A 20,178-nucleotide genomic window follows, 5' to 3' on the forward strand; every position below is an offset into this window, starting at 1 on the left:
TCACTCATATTGTTATTCATACTATCCATTATTAAAGAGGTTTTTCTCTTCATAGGTCTGGCGTCTTCTGATAACTACCTCAGTTTGGATCGGTCTACTGAGAAAAGGCACAAGAAGAAAAAAAGGAGGAAGGGAAAGAAAGGTAATTCAATGAGGTACTAGCTGTTATATTAGACGAATAGTATCACTGCTTTATTTTCAGTGACTTTACATTTGTTTTTAATATTATACCTCACTTGGTCTGTGATGCAGTTTCTGTAGAGATGGCACACCATCAGACTTACATATAGAGCAACAGCTTTCCATGTCGGAGAAAAGACAAATCTAAGGGGAATTTGTAGTGGATGGATTTAGTTTTTGGGAGAGGTTTTCATACAATACTTCTGTTTCCATTGCCAGCATTTCATATATCTCTATTCATTGAAGATTATGATGACTGAAAGCAATTCATACAAATTAAATCGTTAAAGTTGTCTTGAATATTTGTTTTTAAGTGGTGTAGAATACATGCTTAACATTTATGATGATTGATAAAATAAAAGTTTCATTAAAAGAAACTGACAATGTAGAACCCTAGATCATATATACTAACAGATAGCTCTTTTATATAGGCTTTAGGGTTTGCAGTCGAGGCCGGCTTGATGTAGTTCAATAATCGTCAACAGATGGCACAATGACCATCACGAGACACGAACTCTGAACCGGTCTGGTCGGTCTAAATCGATTATTTCTTGCTTACGAGATATTCTCGTAAGCAACGGTATGTACTGTCGACAATTGATGACCATGGATAAATATTATTGGCCTATATGACCTAGGCAAGTTCGGAACGAGGGAGTTCTAATTATAGTTGTCACGTGGGCGAAGCGGAGAGTTAAGATAAAGTACGCCTTTGTATTGAATAGAATACAATGCAGAGTCTCGCGCAAAGCCAATCTACCTAGAATTTTCAGACCATGTTATAAAGTTATCGGTGGGCTAAATTATGATTCGTTATCTCTTCTGTTTTTATATATTTGTCGTGAATATTATTTATATTATCAACTGAGTGTATAACATAATTTATCCGTTAATTGATATTTCACTAATGATAAATCCAAAGAACAATGGGAAATAAGGGACTAAACACTGAAAAATAAATAAAATAAGAGAATTTGACGTTCATAATTATAATGTTGTCGGAGTTTTGTTATACTTTACTTTGAATTATTTTAATTTGCACCACAAAAACTTATGAAAATTAATGTTAACATTACCTATTTAGTTATGATAGTAGTATATTGGAAAATTTGTGCATATAGCCTGATTACAATATATAAGTAATCCTATCCTAATCTAACCAATGGTAGTCTTGTTTATTTCAGACATGTTCGTATAATTATACAAAAACAAGAATTATCTAGTTTGCAGCCTGTGATATTGTCTCGTTTACAGTATTATATAATATACATATTACGATATTTACTAGGTACTTTAACAATATATAGTTAATAATATTATAAAATATACAGGCCTAATCCATTACCAAGAAATAGCCCTTCCCTCACATGTTCAATACTGTTTACCTCAAAAGGCCTTCAAACCTTAAAAACTATTAGAAACTGGATTAAAATAGTCATGTTGATGTAGGCCTACAACATTACATTTTTTGTCACTACTCCTGATCCCATTCTAACAGTTTCAGGTTTTGTAATTTGTAACAATACTAACAATACTGATGGGTCATTCCATAGTCACACACGTAACATTTTCGAAGTAACTATGATCTTCACAGGATACTTAATCAAATACTTAGGAGTTCATGAAAGACACATCATTGTTTTTTAACGTAAGCATTCCAAAATATAAACAGAAAATCACAATGAAAAGGAATAATTAATAATGTAAAAAATATTAAATATTATATGGTGTGACACATGAACATTTTCTTGCCACTTAATTTATTACCAAAATGGAAAATGTTCATATTATTGTGCCAAATGTCATAAATGCATTTAATTGTTTTTGAAACAATTAAGACATTTGTGAAGTACATGTAACTGCTAAATCGCATACTTTAATAAAAATAACAGTGCCATTAACAAATAAAATATTACAAATTATATTGTGACACACGAACATTTCTGTCAAGTTGATTACTAATCTTTTCAAATGCATATAGAGATTTACCGTATACACTGTGTCTACAGTTCTTATTATACAAAGCAACACTTGAGTACACTAAAGTGTCCACACCTGTGGAGTAACGGTCAGCGCGTCTGACTGCGAAACCAGGTGGCCCGGGTTCGAATCCCGGTCGGGGCAAGTTACCTGGTTGAGGTTTTTTCCGGGGTTTTCCCTCAACCCAATACGAGCAAATGCCGGGTAACTTTCGGTGCTGGACCCCGGACTCATTTCACCAGCATTATCACCTTCATATCATTCAGACGCTAAATAATTTAGATGTTGATACAGCGTCGTAAAATAACCCAATAAAAAAAAATTACACTAACGTACACTTTCAGATTTAAAATATCCACGGTTGTTTACAACTATATGTGGTGATATCTCCTGTGTAATGTCACATAACAAATACACCAATATAAGCTATCCACTTTTTCTGCCATTTGTAGTACTTCCCTTTTTTTAACAACACAGACGCTTTAAATTCTTCGCCACTACAAGCTTTTGTAACTTCCTCTGCTTATCTGACGTCTTTTTTTAAATTGATTATTTAACGATGTTGTATCAACTACTAGGTTATTTAGCCTCGATGGAATTGATGATAGTGAAATGATATTTGGCGAGATGAGGTTGAGGATTCGCCATAGATTACATGACATTCGCCTTACAATTGGGGAAAACCTCGGAAAAAACCTCAACCAGGTAACTTGCCCCAATCAGGATTTGAACCCGGGCCCACTCATTTCACGGTCAGATGTGCCTACCATTACTCCACAGCAGTGGACCGAACATGGGTTATGTACATTAATTCTTTTGACTTTCGGTTAGCTTTCTTAAGAATACGCATAAAGAAATGTAGTGTTTTGCAGGCTATCCTTGTAATATTAGTGACTTATTTCAACCAGTTTGTTACTAAAATATATACAGTACCTAAGTGTTTACTTGTGACACTGGTGATCCATTTAATTGGTATATGAGACGAATTTAATTTTGTGTTTTACAGAAGGATACATATTGATTTACTTTTGCTCACATTGATTTAAATTTTATTTGTTGTAGTCCAGTTTTCAATAATGTCAAGCTAGTTTTGCAAGGCGGTGATGTAAGATTTATCACTAATTTTTTTCTGTATATTATACAGTCATCCACGAATAACCTTGCCTGAGAAGTGACATTTCTAGTCAAATCCTACAATAATTTTCAGTAAATATTTTGCACCGAGAAGCTATTATACATTTAATTTTACTTCTGAGACCAGTGAAATATATGCCAATTTTATTAGAAAGGTGCATGTATAATTATCCAGTAGCATGATATTATCTGCAACAAAAACTAAAGGGCATGAAAGAAAAGAAGAAAACATTAATGCTGTGGTTCTTAGAGTTCCATTAGAGTTACACGTTCATTGTCCACTGAAAGTTGTATTTCTCTATTGAAGTGTAAAAGAGAAACTCTCATAAATTATGTCAGAAACAAAGAAAGGCACCACCCAAATATGTGGGATAATTAATTTAATAATGTTATTACCGGGACTTGAAAAAAGCAATCATATGTAATGGGTGGGGAAAAAAATACTTTTTAATCGTGCTTCTATAGTTCGACAATGCTGACTATTCAGAGTTTTGCCTGACAGGTGAGCTACCATAAATTCCTTGAAGTCCTAGTTATTACTGAAGCCAAATGTGTGTCTCTTGTCAAGAGTCCATTTTATTTATACTTGTTAAGACATCATTCATAGACTAGTTACCGCTTTCAGTTTTGATACTACATACACTGAAATTAATCTATTATTATTCGTCCTATTTATACATTTATATTGAATGATTCGGTCTACCTTCATAACACATCTCATCAACAATACTCGATAAGAGTTGAATTAGCTTCCATGCTGCGTTGTATTTATTTTGTCATGTTCCTATAGCAGGAATATTAAATAGGAATTCCTTAAAACAGATTTATATTCACTCCTATGCCTTTATATAGAATACCAGTACATATACTGTATTTCTTAAGATTTGGTTACTTTATAAACAGTATGTTAGTGCAAGAATTCTTTTTTTCATATTTAATAATTCTGGCATGTGTCAATAAATATGCTTGAGACCTCTGTCTCTCTGAATTACTCTTTACTAACTGGAAACATATTCCAAATTTATATTTTAAAAAAGTATTAAAATATCCTCACAATTTAGAGCATAACAATTCCCGAAATAATCATCCTACATTAAATTATTAAGATAAAAATAATTCAATCTATCGCTTGTAACAATACCTTTATGGTCCTAATAAATTAAGAAATAATTTACATCCAACAGATTTATTTTAAAATGGCCTGCAGTTATTATTTTGAATTTTATTGTACCTTAATAAATTGAGTTAAGGTACAATAAAATTTCATCAAGTTTCAAATAAAGTAATTCCATCTTTCCAACAGGGGGACAATAAATACTTAAAGTAATGCTAAACTCGAAAAACTTATTGATGCAACTTAATTTCATATTCTATACCACTAACACCAAAAAAAAGTGTCCTATTGTTCATACTGATTCAAGATGAATAGTTTCTTAGTGTTTGTCCATTCCACTTTTTTTATTGTCCTTCCCATTTCTATTTCTCTCATTTTTAGTAGGTACTTCACATATAGTATATGTTTTATTTTAATACATATAATGACCATGAAGATATTTGGATATGTCTTACAAAATTCTTGCTGAAGGCCATTGTGGTAATATTCTGCCGCATCTGTAGTTTGTACATTTCGAAATTTTCGTGCTTCAGCCCAGAATTCAGGTGGGGGGAGGGGAGGTTGATGTGCCAATGTAGTTTTCCAGAATATAATAATATTCAAAACATTCTCTAATAGGAGGGGCCTCTGATATTAGCTCTGCAAAAAATCTGATATCGGTACTTCTGTTGCTGGTAAATAAGAAAGAACGAAATATAAAAATTTTTAACCACTTTCGAATTTCAGGTGCTTTGTGTCTCAGCTGCTGGTTTGATATACTGTTTGTTTCCTTTAATTTTCCAGAGCAAAAACTGTCCTAAGCGAAATTTACACTCTGTAATTTTAACACTGGGAACATTTATTTTGGCAACATTGTGTGATGCTATTTCATAATATAACAAGAGCTTTGAAATGATTAACTGCTAACTACTTACCTGGGTGAAGCGGTTCCTGTGATTTCTGAAGTGAAAACCATTCAATTTATAAGGAATTTTTTTGTGGAGATGCATTTGATTGTATATGCAAGGTGTAAAAGTGCCTAAACTAACTGACCCCAGTGCTGTCATGGAGGCCACATGAGGCCATATATCGTATGGAACCTACAATTTTTTTTAATTAATCGTATGGGGAAATGAAAATTTTGTCTGTAAGGAGCCATACGGCATATGGGTGCCTAAGTTTTGTACGTGGAGATCTGTACAGATCTTAGATCATCTCTTCCTGTTCCTACTGTACCTACCGCCTATTTTGTTTGATGTTCATAAACAAAAATTATCCACCTCTTCAGCACTGGAATCCAGAATTATATAAAATAATGGTTGAAAAACAAGAAGTGCTGCAAATATACACTCCAAGATTCATCGAGACAAGTGTGCATCTATGGTGGTGCTACATGGTGTATTCTTTAAATCAAACTTGTACAATTAAATTGTAAAGCAAAACAATTTCTTTACTTCTTCTTTAATATTAAAAAAAATAATTAAATGACAATTGGAGAAATAGAGAGAGGAGAGTAAAATATATTTCAAGGGAGAAAACAAGGGGTGGGGTGTATGGCCAAGAAAAAAATTACCATGACAGCACTGACCAAACCTAACCTGTTACAGACTCATGTATGTAAGGTGAATAAGCTGAGTATGAAGGAAACTACCTCAGCGCTAATTTAACTCTTATAGATGAACTATATAAAGAACTTCAAGTGTCAATATTGTCTCAAAGGTTTCTGTGTAACAAACTTCATTTAGAAATGCCCATCTGCGATTATGTTAACTATAGAAGAAGGAAGAAATATTGTTGTCATATGAAGTTACTCAAATTTCCAATTAAGGACAAGGAAAGGCTACAAAAGTTATTTTTGATTTCACCCTTATAAATTGAACGATTTTCACTTCAGAAATCACCGTAACTACCTCAGCACTAGTTTCAGTAATTTAAGGACCAGTATAAAGTAAATTTGATTAAAGTGAGAAAGAAATTCGTAAGGGAGGCGGTCAGGAGGGATTGAGGTTGTCTACTAATTCGTTGCAAACAACTATTATAGGCTATTTCATTTGACTAACGATGATTTGTAGAGAGCAAAATACCTACAGTAGGGTAAAGAATCTAAATCAGTACGTTTGAGAACGGATATAAAAGTGTCAGGAAAATAACAGAATTACCGTATATTGCAATTAACTCTGCATTGGCAGAGAAACCGCACAGGGTATCGTAAATCTGCTGAAAATTAGAAAATTGTGTAAAAAAATGCATTCAGAGCGAATTTTCCAGCTTGATAATATCTCGCCCACGTTATGGACATAATTCAATACCGTAAGACTGATATAAAACGAATACTAGAACAATTTGTTAACCAAAGACGATGTTCAGTAGTTATTTAACAACATACAGAGCAAATAAAAACACAAAAACATATTCTAGCAATAGTTCAGATGAAAAGAAAATGACCGCTTATTCGTAAAAAGAACACTGCCAGCTGTGTAGCCTACATGAAGCAATATATCAGGTCTACGTTATGAACACGTTGAATTTAATGTGAACGAGAAACCTACAGTTATTATTTATCTGCTTCCATATCGCATCATATAATACACCTGTAAAATGAAAACATATAGGCCTAGAAAAGAGGAAACAAGTTTGGGTGGAGGGAGTTGTAATTCTTATCCCTTTCGGATAAATTTCAGAAGAGGGATACCTGCTTTTCCTTCATATTCAAAAATTGTAATCTTGTTCACACAAAATAAATTAGTGCCTTTTCGTGAGCATCATGATGTGCATTCAACAAACACAGACAAATCTGATCTTTTTAGTATTTTGTGATAATTGTTGCTAGGGAGGTATTGTATACTGAAAATTAAAAACAATTAGATTTCGTACATCAAATGATGACAGATTATATATTGAACGCAAACAACATTATATCAGCCATGTACCAAAATGTCATCTATGTGTGTTGATGAATTTGGGTAAAACAAGCTTCTGTATACTACAATTTAGCGACACATCAAAGTCTTATTGTAACATAACCTCACATTACAATGAGAAAGAAATTTGGAGGTGGCATGACGTAAAAAAGTCATCCCACAGTCGTATTACTCTATGTACTGTTCAGGTACTCTGCCATCTAGTGTTTGTTATTGCAAGCTCATTTCTCGACACTAGCGACGCATAGCGTCCGTTATTTTCCAGTTGCGTCTAAATTTAATATAAGCTTGGTCAATCTGTTTTATATATGATCTAGGGTAGAACGAAATCTTTCGAGATGAACTGATACGCCACCGACATGTTTCTGCTTTAGCAGTGGGTAATTGTGATGATCTCCCTCAATGCGTCTCCTACATTGCATGGAAGTCAAATTATGCAAAATTGAGTACTAGAATCTGTGTTGCAAATAGGAGAAATTATATATTTTCTTCATGCAGGAAAGATAGCCACAAGTGAAGAGGAAGAAGATGATGTTCCCCTTCATGTGGTCAACACTGATATTGGAGAAATGCCTGAAGGAGCTCAGGTCTCTGATGGAGAGGAACCTGATTCTCGACCAAATGATGACCCTCATAAGGCCCTCGATATTAATTTGGATGAGTATGTTTCATAGTATTTATCATGAATCTCTTTACTCCTGATGTCAAATATAATAGATAGTACTATATTTCATAATATGTATTAAATACTGACTTCATTGACTGCATAGGTACATACATTCTGACCTTACATTATTGCTCCAGTGGGTACAATTTATTATCCAGACATGTCATAATCTACTTTTAATTTTTACGGTGGGTCTGCTGTGGATAGGTTTTAAAATGATACTTTTTGAAATTAAAAAAAAATAGTGTGCATTAAAATTTAAACATTTAATTTACATCCCTATTATCTGTGTATCAGAGCAGTATTTATTTCCATTACCAAATTGTTAGTTTATTCTCTATAATATGCAACAATGCAGTAAACATTAACATGAATGTTTCTCCTTTGGCTTCTGTTAGAACTTTGCACAATATAAATTCAGTATCTCAAAGTGACCTGCATTCTAAGTATTTCAGAACATTTTTCATCCACTCAGTCTGAAGTGTATCCAAAGTGAAATATAAATTATTCTAAATTAAAACTACGATAAATATATTTGTATGCATTAGTCTTGTAATAGTAGTGCATTTTTTTTATTTCTGTGATTTTATTTAAATTATGAAATGCAGGTAACGAATTATGGATACATTTTTATTCACAATCTGCTATTTCGTGAACTATCTTGTACCTTACAGTTTCAGATATCACATTATTTCCCCTCCATTTATTAAGTGCACATTTGTTCTAAAAAGCAAAACATTTTCTTTCATATATTTTTCATGAAAATGAAATTTCTATTGCTTTGTTAAGTTAGGAGCTAAGTAAATTAAAATAAATATTACAGTTTAGTTGTATCATTAATATTTACATAATATTCAACTTACAATTTTACACGAAGAATTTCAACATTAAAGATGTAAGTCTAATATCAGTATAATAATAAGCCATTTAAGTATTTTTCATATTGTTCCCACACATTTTCATATTGTGCAATATTTTCCTCTCCTCACTGAATGTTCCATGTCGAGAAGAGTGGTTTATGACATTCTTACAACTTTCCTCCTCCCAATATTCAACCAAGAATGTGCTCTGAAGCAAATGTTTTCCTTTCAGCAGTAAAGTTTAGGGCTTGTTTATGACTGCTTTGGTGGAACTGTCCATTTAAAACTGAGTTTGACACCTAACAAAGCCCAGAGGAAGCTGCTAGAATAACTTTTGGTGAAAATGTGAAAATTATGAGTTGTGTTGGTTCAGTATTAAGTTTTTTTTTCTGTCCGTAGAATATTTCAGAGGTGCTGAGAACTTAGCACTTTTTCTAAAGGGACTGAAATAGACATCAGAGAAGAAATATGTCAGGGAATCTGGGTGTCTGTGATTGAAAGTTCGACGAGGTCGACATATGACTACTGTAGAAGCACAAAATCACCTTGAGAAAGTTGTGTGGGATTTTTGTCAGTGAGAGAACAATAAGACTTGAGGTAATACACCTCATCTCTAGTAGTCCAGCCAAGAATCCATTGCTGACAGAGAAACGATGATGAATGAAGCGAAGTCATGCTGCCCAATATTGATGTGTTAGCAAGAGATTTTTGTCTGGTCTTGCAGAGTTGAGATCTCCTTCTTCTACTGATATTCTTTGTGTCTTTCTCAGATTTAAGGCTCTAAGAGAGCTTATGATGAAAGCCATGTGTGAAAAATTGCGTCAAAAGATGCCTTAGTCCACACCTGTGGAGTAACGGTCAGCGCGTCTGGCTGCGAAACCAGGTGGCCCGGGTTCGAATCCCGGTCGGGGCAAGTTACCTGGTTGAGGTTTTTTCTGGGGTTTTCCCTCAACCCAATACGAGCAAATGCTGGGTAACTTTCGGTGCTGGACCCCGGACTCATTTCACCGGCATTATCACCTTCATATCATTCAGACGCTAAATAACCTAGATGTTGATACAACGTCGTAAAATAACCCAATAAAATAAAATAAAAAAGATGCCTTAACTCATAGTCTGATTCCATCCATTCCATTGATAACATTGCAGACCTTCCATTACTTTTTTAAGATGAATTCGCGATTGTGCAGCAGTCATGACGTTACAATGAAAACTTTCAGTTCCAGATAGTGATTTTCTGATGGCTAATTCTCTGGACAGTAAAATATTAAAACCAGTCACCCAGTCCGCATAGTGGATACTTTACCCATATCTCATCAAATATATTTTTTAGAAGCTTCCTCTGGACCTCAAAGCATGTTACATGACAAAATTCAGTTCTAAACTGACTGTAAAGCCAAAACTATTGCAATTCAACCAGAAATGGAATATGGCCAAAGTTGAGAATGAAATAATTATCAAGCCATAAATTTGCCATAAACTTAATTTCTAAAACATTTATTGAACAGGGCATTCTGGGATGAATAGTGGAGGGTAGGGGAGTCATAAATTAACCTGTGAAATGGAAAATCCTGGTAGAGGGAGATGAAAGTCCTACTCTCAACAGGAAAATACTTGGGAATATTTGGGGAAAATATTTAAATGATGCATTATATTGGTTATATAAATTTTGACGTACAGTCACTTTTTCTTTCCTTACTATTTTTTTATTTTATGCCAGTCATTCTTCATTACCTCTCTCCTAATCATTTGAGTTTTTGTGTAGGCCATTGAGAGATGAGGAAAAGCTTCCAGTTCTGACTCATCGTATTGTGGAGTCACCACCTGTACCCATGGAACAGTCCACTGGGAAAACAAAGAAACATCGTCACAAAGAGAAGAGTCGAAGCAAAGATAAGGATAAGAAACATAAGAGCAAGTCAAGAGATCATCAGAGTAGTAAAAAGGTAAGCACAGATATGACTCTTAATGTTATGTCTATTACCCTCATATAATTCAATGTTTTCTCTCAATTCTTCTGATCAGATTTCGTATGAACATTAGTTTACTCAATTACATCTGGATCACAAGCTGTGTATAGATTTGGTTTTCTACTGTTTTCACATATACTTCAGAAAATAAAATATTTCCTGTGTGTGCGTGCATGCGATTGTGTGTTTTTTAAATTAATTTTAAATGTACATTTTCCATAATGGACAAAATTCAAATTCAAGATTTATATATTTTTTTAATTATGGTTTATTTAACGACGCTCGCAACTGCCAAAAATTATATCAGCATCACTGGTGTGCTAGAAGTTTGTCCCGCAGGAGTTCTTTTGAATGAGAGTAAATGCACACAAATGTGCATAAAGTGAGTTAATTAGTCTGAGCAAAACTTATTAAGCGATGAACGTCTTTCAGCGCACTTTTCGACGTGGTATCTTTCACATGGGTTTTTGCACAATTCGCACATGCATTCTTGGTTCGGCTCGTGGAAACTCTTCGTGCTGCACACTATGTGATGAAAACTATGGATTGCGTATCGTGTTAGGATGTGCCTCATCTCGTAGTTGGGTCGTGCCCACTCTCTCGTACACATAGCCTCTGTTGTGTAGAATTCGCTGCGGATGTCTTTCCTCTTCTCCTGTAATCCTTGGAGCATAGTCTCATATGCGCTGGTGTTCGCTAGTAATAGCTGTCGTCTAATGTCTTCGATGAAGAAAGTCTCTCTCATTACGACATACGTCATTCTTGATGGTGCCATTTTTCCACTCCTAGCACTCTTTTCATGAAGCGTGCTTTCACTGTTTCTATTTGTGCCATGTCTCTGCTTGTAAGTTTTTTCCAAATTATGTTCATTCCATATGTTGCTATGGGGGTTATGACTGTCTTGAAAAGCGTCATTGCTGTTTCTTTTACATGCCAGCAAATCTACTGACATGAGCCTTTCGCATTTAAGCACACTTAAATGACATCGACCTGGGCCGAGATCAAACCTGCAACCTCAAGCTCAGAAGGACAGTGCCATACCGACTGCACTACCAAGGTTGACTACAAGAATTATATTCATATTTGTTAGAGAGTGAAATTGAAATTGAGAAACCTGACGTAAAAAGTAGTTGAAATTTTGGTCACTTGATGTGAATTGATTCTTAACCCCTGATAGGGATGTCAACTACATGGTTCGTCAGTGATACAGAAACTGTAGTATCAAAAAGTTAACTTAGGCACCTTAAAGCACCATTCAAATACTACAGTAGAGGCATATGGTCTATTTTACAAGTGCACTTGTTCTTTCAGAATAAAGTGGGAAAATTATTGGACTCCTCATTTAACAATGAGTGATGTAACTGCTCTTATACATTTAACTACTCTGATACTTTCAAAAGTTTCAGAGAGAAGTTAAATGTAAATTTATCAGAACTTGCAACCAACAGTTCAGATACCTTCATGTTAACTATCTCTTCTCCACTAATATTTTGTTAGTGATTTTTATATATGTATAGTTACTTTTATTTGCAGAAGTTTTCTGCAGTAACATTTCTGATACGTGCAAAGTTACTTATTTAATCAAATATCCTTGTGGTTTTGTACATGTACGCAGCATCTCATTCGTAATACAGTTAAAAGCTGAACTATTGTTGGTATTTGGTGTGATCATCTAGGTAAATAATACTACTGAAGAGAGGTCTAGATGTAACATCAATCACGGAAACTATAACCAGAATCAACTGGACAGTTGTGGCAGTCATATTGCTAAACATGTACTTTATATTCATCCATGTGAATGATTTCATTTAAGTGTTCAAAGAGATTTTACAGAACCCGAAACACTATTGGCATTGGTAGAGCGCCCAAAAGAATAAAATATTTCTCATCTGACGACATAGAAACTGTTAAGAGGAAGAGAAAGATGAAGATGATGATTCCAAATTGTCTTTACAAGTATCCTACCATGTCATAGAAACGAAGATTATTTACTGTAAATTACATAAACAAAACGTTAAAATATTGAAACTATAATTGAGTAAGTGAATTGTTTCTTGGTGTAATATTTATTACAAATTTACAAAAAAAAAAAAATAAATAAATAAATAAATAAATAATGCAATGGCAGTGCATATTGATATTTGTTCGAATCACTACTAACAATCAGGTAACTAAAGATCCAGGCACATTTACCAGTTCAAGCACAGATAAAAACTATAAAGATGACAATAAATATTGTTTCAGAAACTCATTTTAAACACATTAACATGTTAAATCATAGGTAACTGAGTTTGCACAGATAACTGTTATTCTATAAACTGGGCATATGACTGTTAAATTTGACTTTCAATGACTAAGACTTCAATTCACATTGGAACTTTTCTCAAGATTTCAACAGTAAATAAGCCACTGGCATGGTTTGGAGGTAATGAGCAAAACTTGTGACCCTTTGTTCGAGCATGAGTTAGAATACTGCTTAGTTCAATTACATACTTGGGGTTTTTCCGAGGTTTTCCCTAAGAGTAAGACAATGTGAGGTAATCCTGTGACGAATCCTTGGATTCATCTTCTTAGATACTTTGTTATCATCAATTCTACAAATTCTAAAGACTGCTTAGTTGATAATACTTCACTGAACAACCAATTACGATTGTACTGTAACTTTTGATTTCTCGTAGAAGAAGAAATTAAGTAGAACAGTATTAATTTATTCAAAAAGATATTACATAGTGCAGTTTGCTTACCGAAAATAAATAAATTATACTTTGGTTTGTATACACCAAAAGGTAATCAATGACTCTTTCTTAAATTACATTCTTGCAAAGATCATTACAAGCACTTATCAGTTTTATTCTCTTGTTTATAAGAGAAAGGGTAAATAAAATATAAGAAAAAAATTAGTAATAACAGAAGATGTTTATATTTTAGGCAGTACACATTTGTGATATATGTATTTAATTTTGCAGGTCGCAGAAAGTGTAGATTTGTGGCTTGGTGAGGACACTCCTGATTACTCGATTTTGAATCCAGACCGAAAAAAGAAAGAGACGTCTACTGAAAAGTCTGTAGATCACAAGACTGTCAGAGAAAAAAAGAAGAAAACCAAAGATGGTAAATTTAATATTTCTTCTGTGTTCATTTAAGGTTTATGACTACCAATTTGCAAGAGTAGTCAACTGTAACTATTAAGTTTATTACATTGTGTAAAATTTTTCTTGTATCTTCTAAAAAATATTGAATAAGGTAGCACTTCACTAAAATTATGGCACTGTTAGTTAAATTGTTAGTTTTTCGAATTGTACACTCCACAACGTCGTTGAAATTCTTGTGATCCAGACGTGAATTTGAAAGACAGTAAAGATATTTGTGGATCATGTTATTATGGGAGACCCTCTCCTCTCTGCCAGCTTCCATCTTATACTAAACCTAATAAATTGGGAGATGCTAAATCAACTACACAGTGGCACATTGTTACATTGATACATTTGAATATTTAGTAGAAACTGTGTTTATTTTAATAGTGTTATAAATACCTTACATGTTTATTTATTAGGTATTGAAAACTTTTATTATGACAGTACCTGTTCATTATCACCAATGTGTAGATTCACAGCTTCTTCAAATTGCACATGCATATTTATGATTATTCAGCAACACAACTTAATCAAATTTGTTACCAAAGTGAACTAGCTTGGCTTTCATTTCACTGAGTGTTTGAGATCTCAGTGGAAAAAAACTTCCTAAAATGACACACGAAAAGAAATCACAGATATTCGAATCTGAATTTACTATTAGCCAAAATTTTCTGCAATTGTGATGTTTTGGATAACAGTGAGATATCACGCAAGGGCCAAAAATGGTGTGCAGGAAATCCAAAATTATATGCAGTTTGTTGGATGACAATGTTGTGCATGAACCATTGAGTAGGAAGTTTAATTGCTAACAGTAAGTGGTAAATTCTCTGTGTTCCAATTTGCATGTTGGAAGGATATTTTGTGATTTCGCTAAAGCATTTGACTGTATAGATCACAATATATTGATAAAAAATTAAAGTTTGATGATATCAAAGATGTAACTATAGGGTGGTTTACTACGTCTTATCAAATAAAAACAAAATTAGAAATAAATATACCATAGAATTAGAAAGTTATTCACTCAGTATATAGGAATATGAAACATGGAGTTCACCAGGAATCAATTTTAGGTACACTTAGCAGTAAAAAGAATGGGCCAGGAGACAATTTCTAAGTTCCAGAGACATAACATTGCGCATGCTCATCTCCTCAAAGCCATAGTTCACCAGATAACACATATTTAAATCATTTAAATTTGCTGTATTTTGTTTAAGAGTCTAAAATATGTAATAAAATCGAATGGCGGGTTGATTCTAGATACATCACGGCCCTTGAAGAGTGAAATAATAATAAAATTGATAAATACAAAATCAACCAGAGCGAATATGAGCAGGAAAACCATGTATTATGCCGAAGTGATATTAACAGTCGCAGTAGCGTAAGTCGTTACGGCGTTGGCCTATTGACCAAGTTGATAGTAGTAGATCAAAGTTCGAATCTCCCCCAATCTTCTTTTTTTTATTACAAATTTGCCATCATATGTGTCTCGCAAAGCTATAATTATATGGCGATATCTCTTAGAATATGCCCAAACTCTAATAAATAATAAACCTCCCTCTCTCTTTCAAGCAATACTGCTATCTGTTAATACAACGTTCTGTCTCGTCATTACGCTTGAAGATGGCACAGAAACAATAACTCATTGCCCTGGTTCGCATAGTTATTCTGCAAATGCTACTCTCTGACAGGACTTCGATTGAAGAAATGTCATTTTCTCCGACGAGGTAATTGTCTCCAATAGCAACGATAGTACTGCCCTAGTTTATTGTACAAATGGCCACCGATACGATGAACGCTTCGTGAGACGAATTATTAACAAGTCGGGTTTAATGAGGGTCGCGTGTTGGGGGTGGATGTCATACGATGGGGCAGGACTTCTGGAACGAATCCACGGGCGGTTTACGGCAGAAGTCTACAAACACATTTTGGCAAATGTAATGATCCCTTCCGCCTGAAAACAATATCCAGAAGGAACACTTTTCTTCCAGCAGGATAATCATCTGATACACACTGCCAACTGGATTCAAAGATGGTTTACGAGGAGACGTGATGTCGACCCTGTCGACTGGCCTCCAAATTCACCAGATATGAATCCGATTCAAAATTTGTGGGCTGCAGTCAAAAGGATCCTACGCTCTAATTGGGCAGAACAACCACCCGTTCGGACATCTGAGGAATTGTGGGACAGAGTTCTAGATGCGTGGGAGGAGACGGCCTAGAATTTTGACCTGTTCCATAATCTTGTGGAATCCATGCCGCGCAGAATGAGGGCAGTTGTTGACACAGGTGGTTTGTGGACGAGATACTAGTCTCCACCATAGGCCTTGTTTTGTTAATTTAATTATTTATTTGTGTTTGATATGCGTCCTGTTTTTTAGGATGTGAAACAAGTATTTTTGTTTATACAGGCCAAGTCTCACCTATTAATAGCCCACAGGTGACGGGCAATAATATTTTTACAAGGCAGGCATAACGAAGTTTGTTAACAAATGCCATTTTTTAAAATACAAAATAATAATTTTACCTTACCGGGAGGTGAACTCACAACCTCTGATACGGATGTCAGACTTCTTACCACTGGGCCACACACTGCTCGTAAGATTTACTCTATTATAGACGGACGACTTTCAATGAATGGACACCACAGCAATGTCTTGCAGTGGGTTACGTATACACGAGTGAATCGCGCGACAGAACTTAGCATTTCTATCGACCAAGAGTCGGCCCATTCTCTTTGCCGATAAGTGTACATTATTGTTTCTACTAGTTTTATTAATGATTTAGCCTCAACTGCAAATTATTTATCCCAAGTAATCTTACTTGCAGATGTTACTGTACAAGTGTGATTATCTCAAGCAAACAGTATGATCACTTTATAAACACAATAATTCTATGTCAAATCTAATCAATAAATGGTTCAGTACAAATAAACTAGAACTCAATGTTGATAAAACAGTGTAATCAAATTTAATACATTTAAATATGCCGAGTTTTCCTGTAAACGTTAGGTTAAATGAAATTGATCTCAAAGAACCTGTAAGCACAAAGTTCCTTGGTTTGGAATTGGATGATCACTTGAATTGCAAAATACACGCGGAATATATTACCCCTGCTTTATGCATTAAGATTCTTATTTTCTTTTGGCAACATAAATACCCCTAAAATGTCATGCTTTGCTTATTTTCATTATATAATGAAATATGGATTACTCTTCTTAGGCATATCGTCTGGAGATAACTTATTTTTGTTTAAAAAAAAAATAAAGTCATGACAGGTGTGCATAAAAGGGCATTATTAGTAATTTAGTAATATTGACCTTACTTCATGATTACATTCTTTCCCTAATGATGTTTTATGTTTAAATATTTGATACATTTAGTAGTAAACAAAACGTTCATAAAATTAATACAGGACACAACTCAAGTCTTCATCTACCCTCAGTTAGTCTGAGCTGTTATAAAAAGGATTTCACTATTCATGCGTTAAAGTCTTCAACACACTGTGTAATTTCCTTAAAACTCTGAAGGGTCAAGAGAAGAAGCTTAGAACAGAATTAACAAAATTTCTCCATGCTCGTGTCTTCTACTCAAGTGCTGAATTATGCTTGTAACTTGAAATAATGTGCTTATTATGTATTATATATTTTTGTGCAACATTTGACTTGTTCCACTTCTCAAAACCACAATGCTTGCTGGTATAAGGTCTATGGAATACAATAAATGAAATAAAAAATGAAACTGACATAAATAATAATAATAATAATAATAATAATAATAGTAGTAATAATAATAATCAGCCATACAGGTTATAGTCTCAGAAGGACTGTTCCGGTTCACAGAAGTTTTCAGCCCATCTCTTCATTGAATGTCCAGTTGTTCTCCTGCCTCTAGAGTCGTATTGAGAATCTGTCTGGCTATATTTTTTGTAGACTTGCAAGCATATTAGGAATTTCCCTCCAACTGGTTGCTAACAAGGAGGAAGTAAGTCCAGTGGTGGGATTGCCACCTCATAGCTTGTGGACAAGCTAGTGTATACTGCATTTCCTCAGTATAAGGTGAAATGGTTATACCGTCACGACTTGGTCCCTGGACATCGTTTGTTAAAACAGGTTGCACTAGGGGAAGGTGAGGTTGGGATTTAAGTAGGAGAGGTTATGGAATGCACTTCACTACTTCTTACAACCATAATAATAATAATAATAATAATAATAATAATTTGGGTCTATGACTAGCAGTATTTGATTTACTTCTCTTTTTGTGACAACTAGGATAGTAACTCTCATGAAATAGTAATAGAATTATGACAGCAGAAATGAAAGAGCTTGGGTGGGGATAAATGTCTACACTCCCTGATCAGCAAACAAAATATTTTTCTAGATTTGTGCATTAAATATCTAAAAGTCGTACTCTACGAGATATTACAGTCACTCTGCACGGTTTAAAGTATTTCATTTCTTGAGGAACTGTATGAATTAGTTTCGATTAAAATGCATAACAGTAGGATCTTTTTTAATGCCTCTTGAAATTGACTTTTTCCATGCACTGTTAGCAATACACTAGAGCGTTTGATCTTTCCTTAGGAAAAAAAGAAAAGAAGAAGGGGCAGACAAAATATAAGGAAGGATATGAAGAAGCTGCTGGAATATCTACACCCTCTAAGGAAGTAGTTGAAGAAAATCTTCCAGGCAGTGTTGTATCTGACATTAGTCAGCCTGTGACGATGGTGCAACAGCCTCCTTTGTCAGCCCATGTTTGGTTGGCAGGGGACAAGAATCTCCAGTTGGTATGTGTATATGTTTATTGCTTTGTGTGTTTAAAATATTGAATTTACGGGTTTCTACAAATAAAAATTTATTCCTCTACCTCTCTTGCAGATGTACGAGACAAGACTTCTACCTCATGAGAGCAATGAGATTGTAGTTTCCATCTTGCTAACAAATCTGAGTTCTTCTCTCATCAAGGAGCTGGATTTCAGCATGTGTGATACACCAGCTGTCAGTTTGCTTAGAGCTGTACGTAACTTTCCTTTTGTATGGGCAAAATGACAAAATATTAAAAAAAGTTGCGAAGCAGTGTGGCACTGGAGGATCAAGTACCCTGGGTGTTGCTGAAAGAGTGAAGCAACATACAGTGGCCTATTTGGGGTATGCAATCATTAGGGCAATGTGGGTGCCAAGCTGAGTGTTTGTCCTGGGTCAAAGAAAGCTTTGCTTCACTTCTGATTTAAGGAATTAGTCATTTAGCAACAAGTTAGTTGTTCTTTGCTCTAATGAATTAATTTTGCTCTCCAAATCCATTTTTCATGTAAGTTTCCACAAGATATTTTGTTTCAAATTCAACTTATGCTTTTCTTACTGCTGCTGAAGCAAATGTCCAGATTAAATGTTGAAGAAAATGCTTTCGGTTAGTTATTGAGTGTCATGAACAAGTAAATATAACAGACTTGTAATTAGTAAGAAGCACTTACTTGTAATGCTGAGTGTTGTGTATATTAAAAATTACATTTTGTTAAGTTAAACTTATATACCATACTTTATTTTGCTTCTAGAATAGAGACAATCAATTTGGGATCAAGTTACAATTCCAGCTTCCAGCGAAAGGTTCAAGTGAGGCCCAATTTGCCTTCCATGTGACTGATGTGACATTCCCGCACAAAGTGAGGGGTACTGTCACATACATGGTCCAGGTAATCAAATGAAACTTCAGTTTCTTGCACGTAATTTGGATTGAAATATGAATCCGTCTTTGGTTGAGTGAAGTGATATTAGCTATGCACTGGACATCTTTTTTTATTTACTTTTCCTGCCACTGTCCCCATAGAGATTTCTTCAGTAACCTTTATATATTGATTACTACTAAGGATAGGAAAATGACTGTCATAACTTCCGAGCAAAATTAACTGAATCCTATTGGAAGACTATCTGCTGATTCCAAGAATAGTAAAAAAAAAGATATTCGTTTTATTTCGTTTAAAATAATTTTAAAAATTATAATCCACATAAAAAGACACTTCGTATGTAACATATTACAAAGGAATCTCGTTAGTATACGTTTCTTATTACCACGTTTTATTGTATAGGAAGTGTATTTATGGAGATCATAGTCCCAGGTCCACAAACTACATGCTAAAACCTTACTATGTTTGAGATAATTATAACGTAATGCTTTTCAGAAACAGCAGAAACTTCATATCCTGTAACTTCTTATCGTGATGTATTAACTCTCCCGCTACCATGGGGG

The 20,178-nt window shown here is 34.3% G+C and overlaps 1 protein-coding gene across 1 annotated transcript in view; it reads left to right on the plus strand.

Annotated features, from left to right (window-relative positions):
* LOC138707640 (AP-3 complex subunit delta-1-like) overlaps nt 1-20,178 on the plus strand; it is an 84,904-nt gene that overhangs the window by 55,267 nt on the left and 9,459 nt on the right. The window contains exons 18-24 of the mRNA XM_069837325.1: nt 56-142; nt 7,807-7,969; nt 10,601-10,781; nt 13,772-13,916; nt 18,519-18,721; nt 18,813-18,950; nt 19,487-19,624. Coding sequence (XP_069693426.1) covers nt 56-142; nt 7,807-7,969; nt 10,601-10,781; nt 13,772-13,916; nt 18,519-18,721; nt 18,813-18,950; nt 19,487-19,624 — 1,055 coding nt within the window. The remainder of the gene's footprint in view (nt 1-55; nt 143-7,806; nt 7,970-10,600; nt 10,782-13,771; nt 13,917-18,518; nt 18,722-18,812; nt 18,951-19,486; nt 19,625-20,178) is intronic.

The sequence above is a fragment of the Periplaneta americana genome, chromosome 10 (assembly GCF_040183065.1).
Source record: "Periplaneta americana isolate PAMFEO1 chromosome 10, P.americana_PAMFEO1_priV1, whole genome shotgun sequence".
Taxonomy (NCBI): Eukaryota; Metazoa; Arthropoda; class Insecta; order Blattodea; family Blattidae; genus Periplaneta; species Periplaneta americana.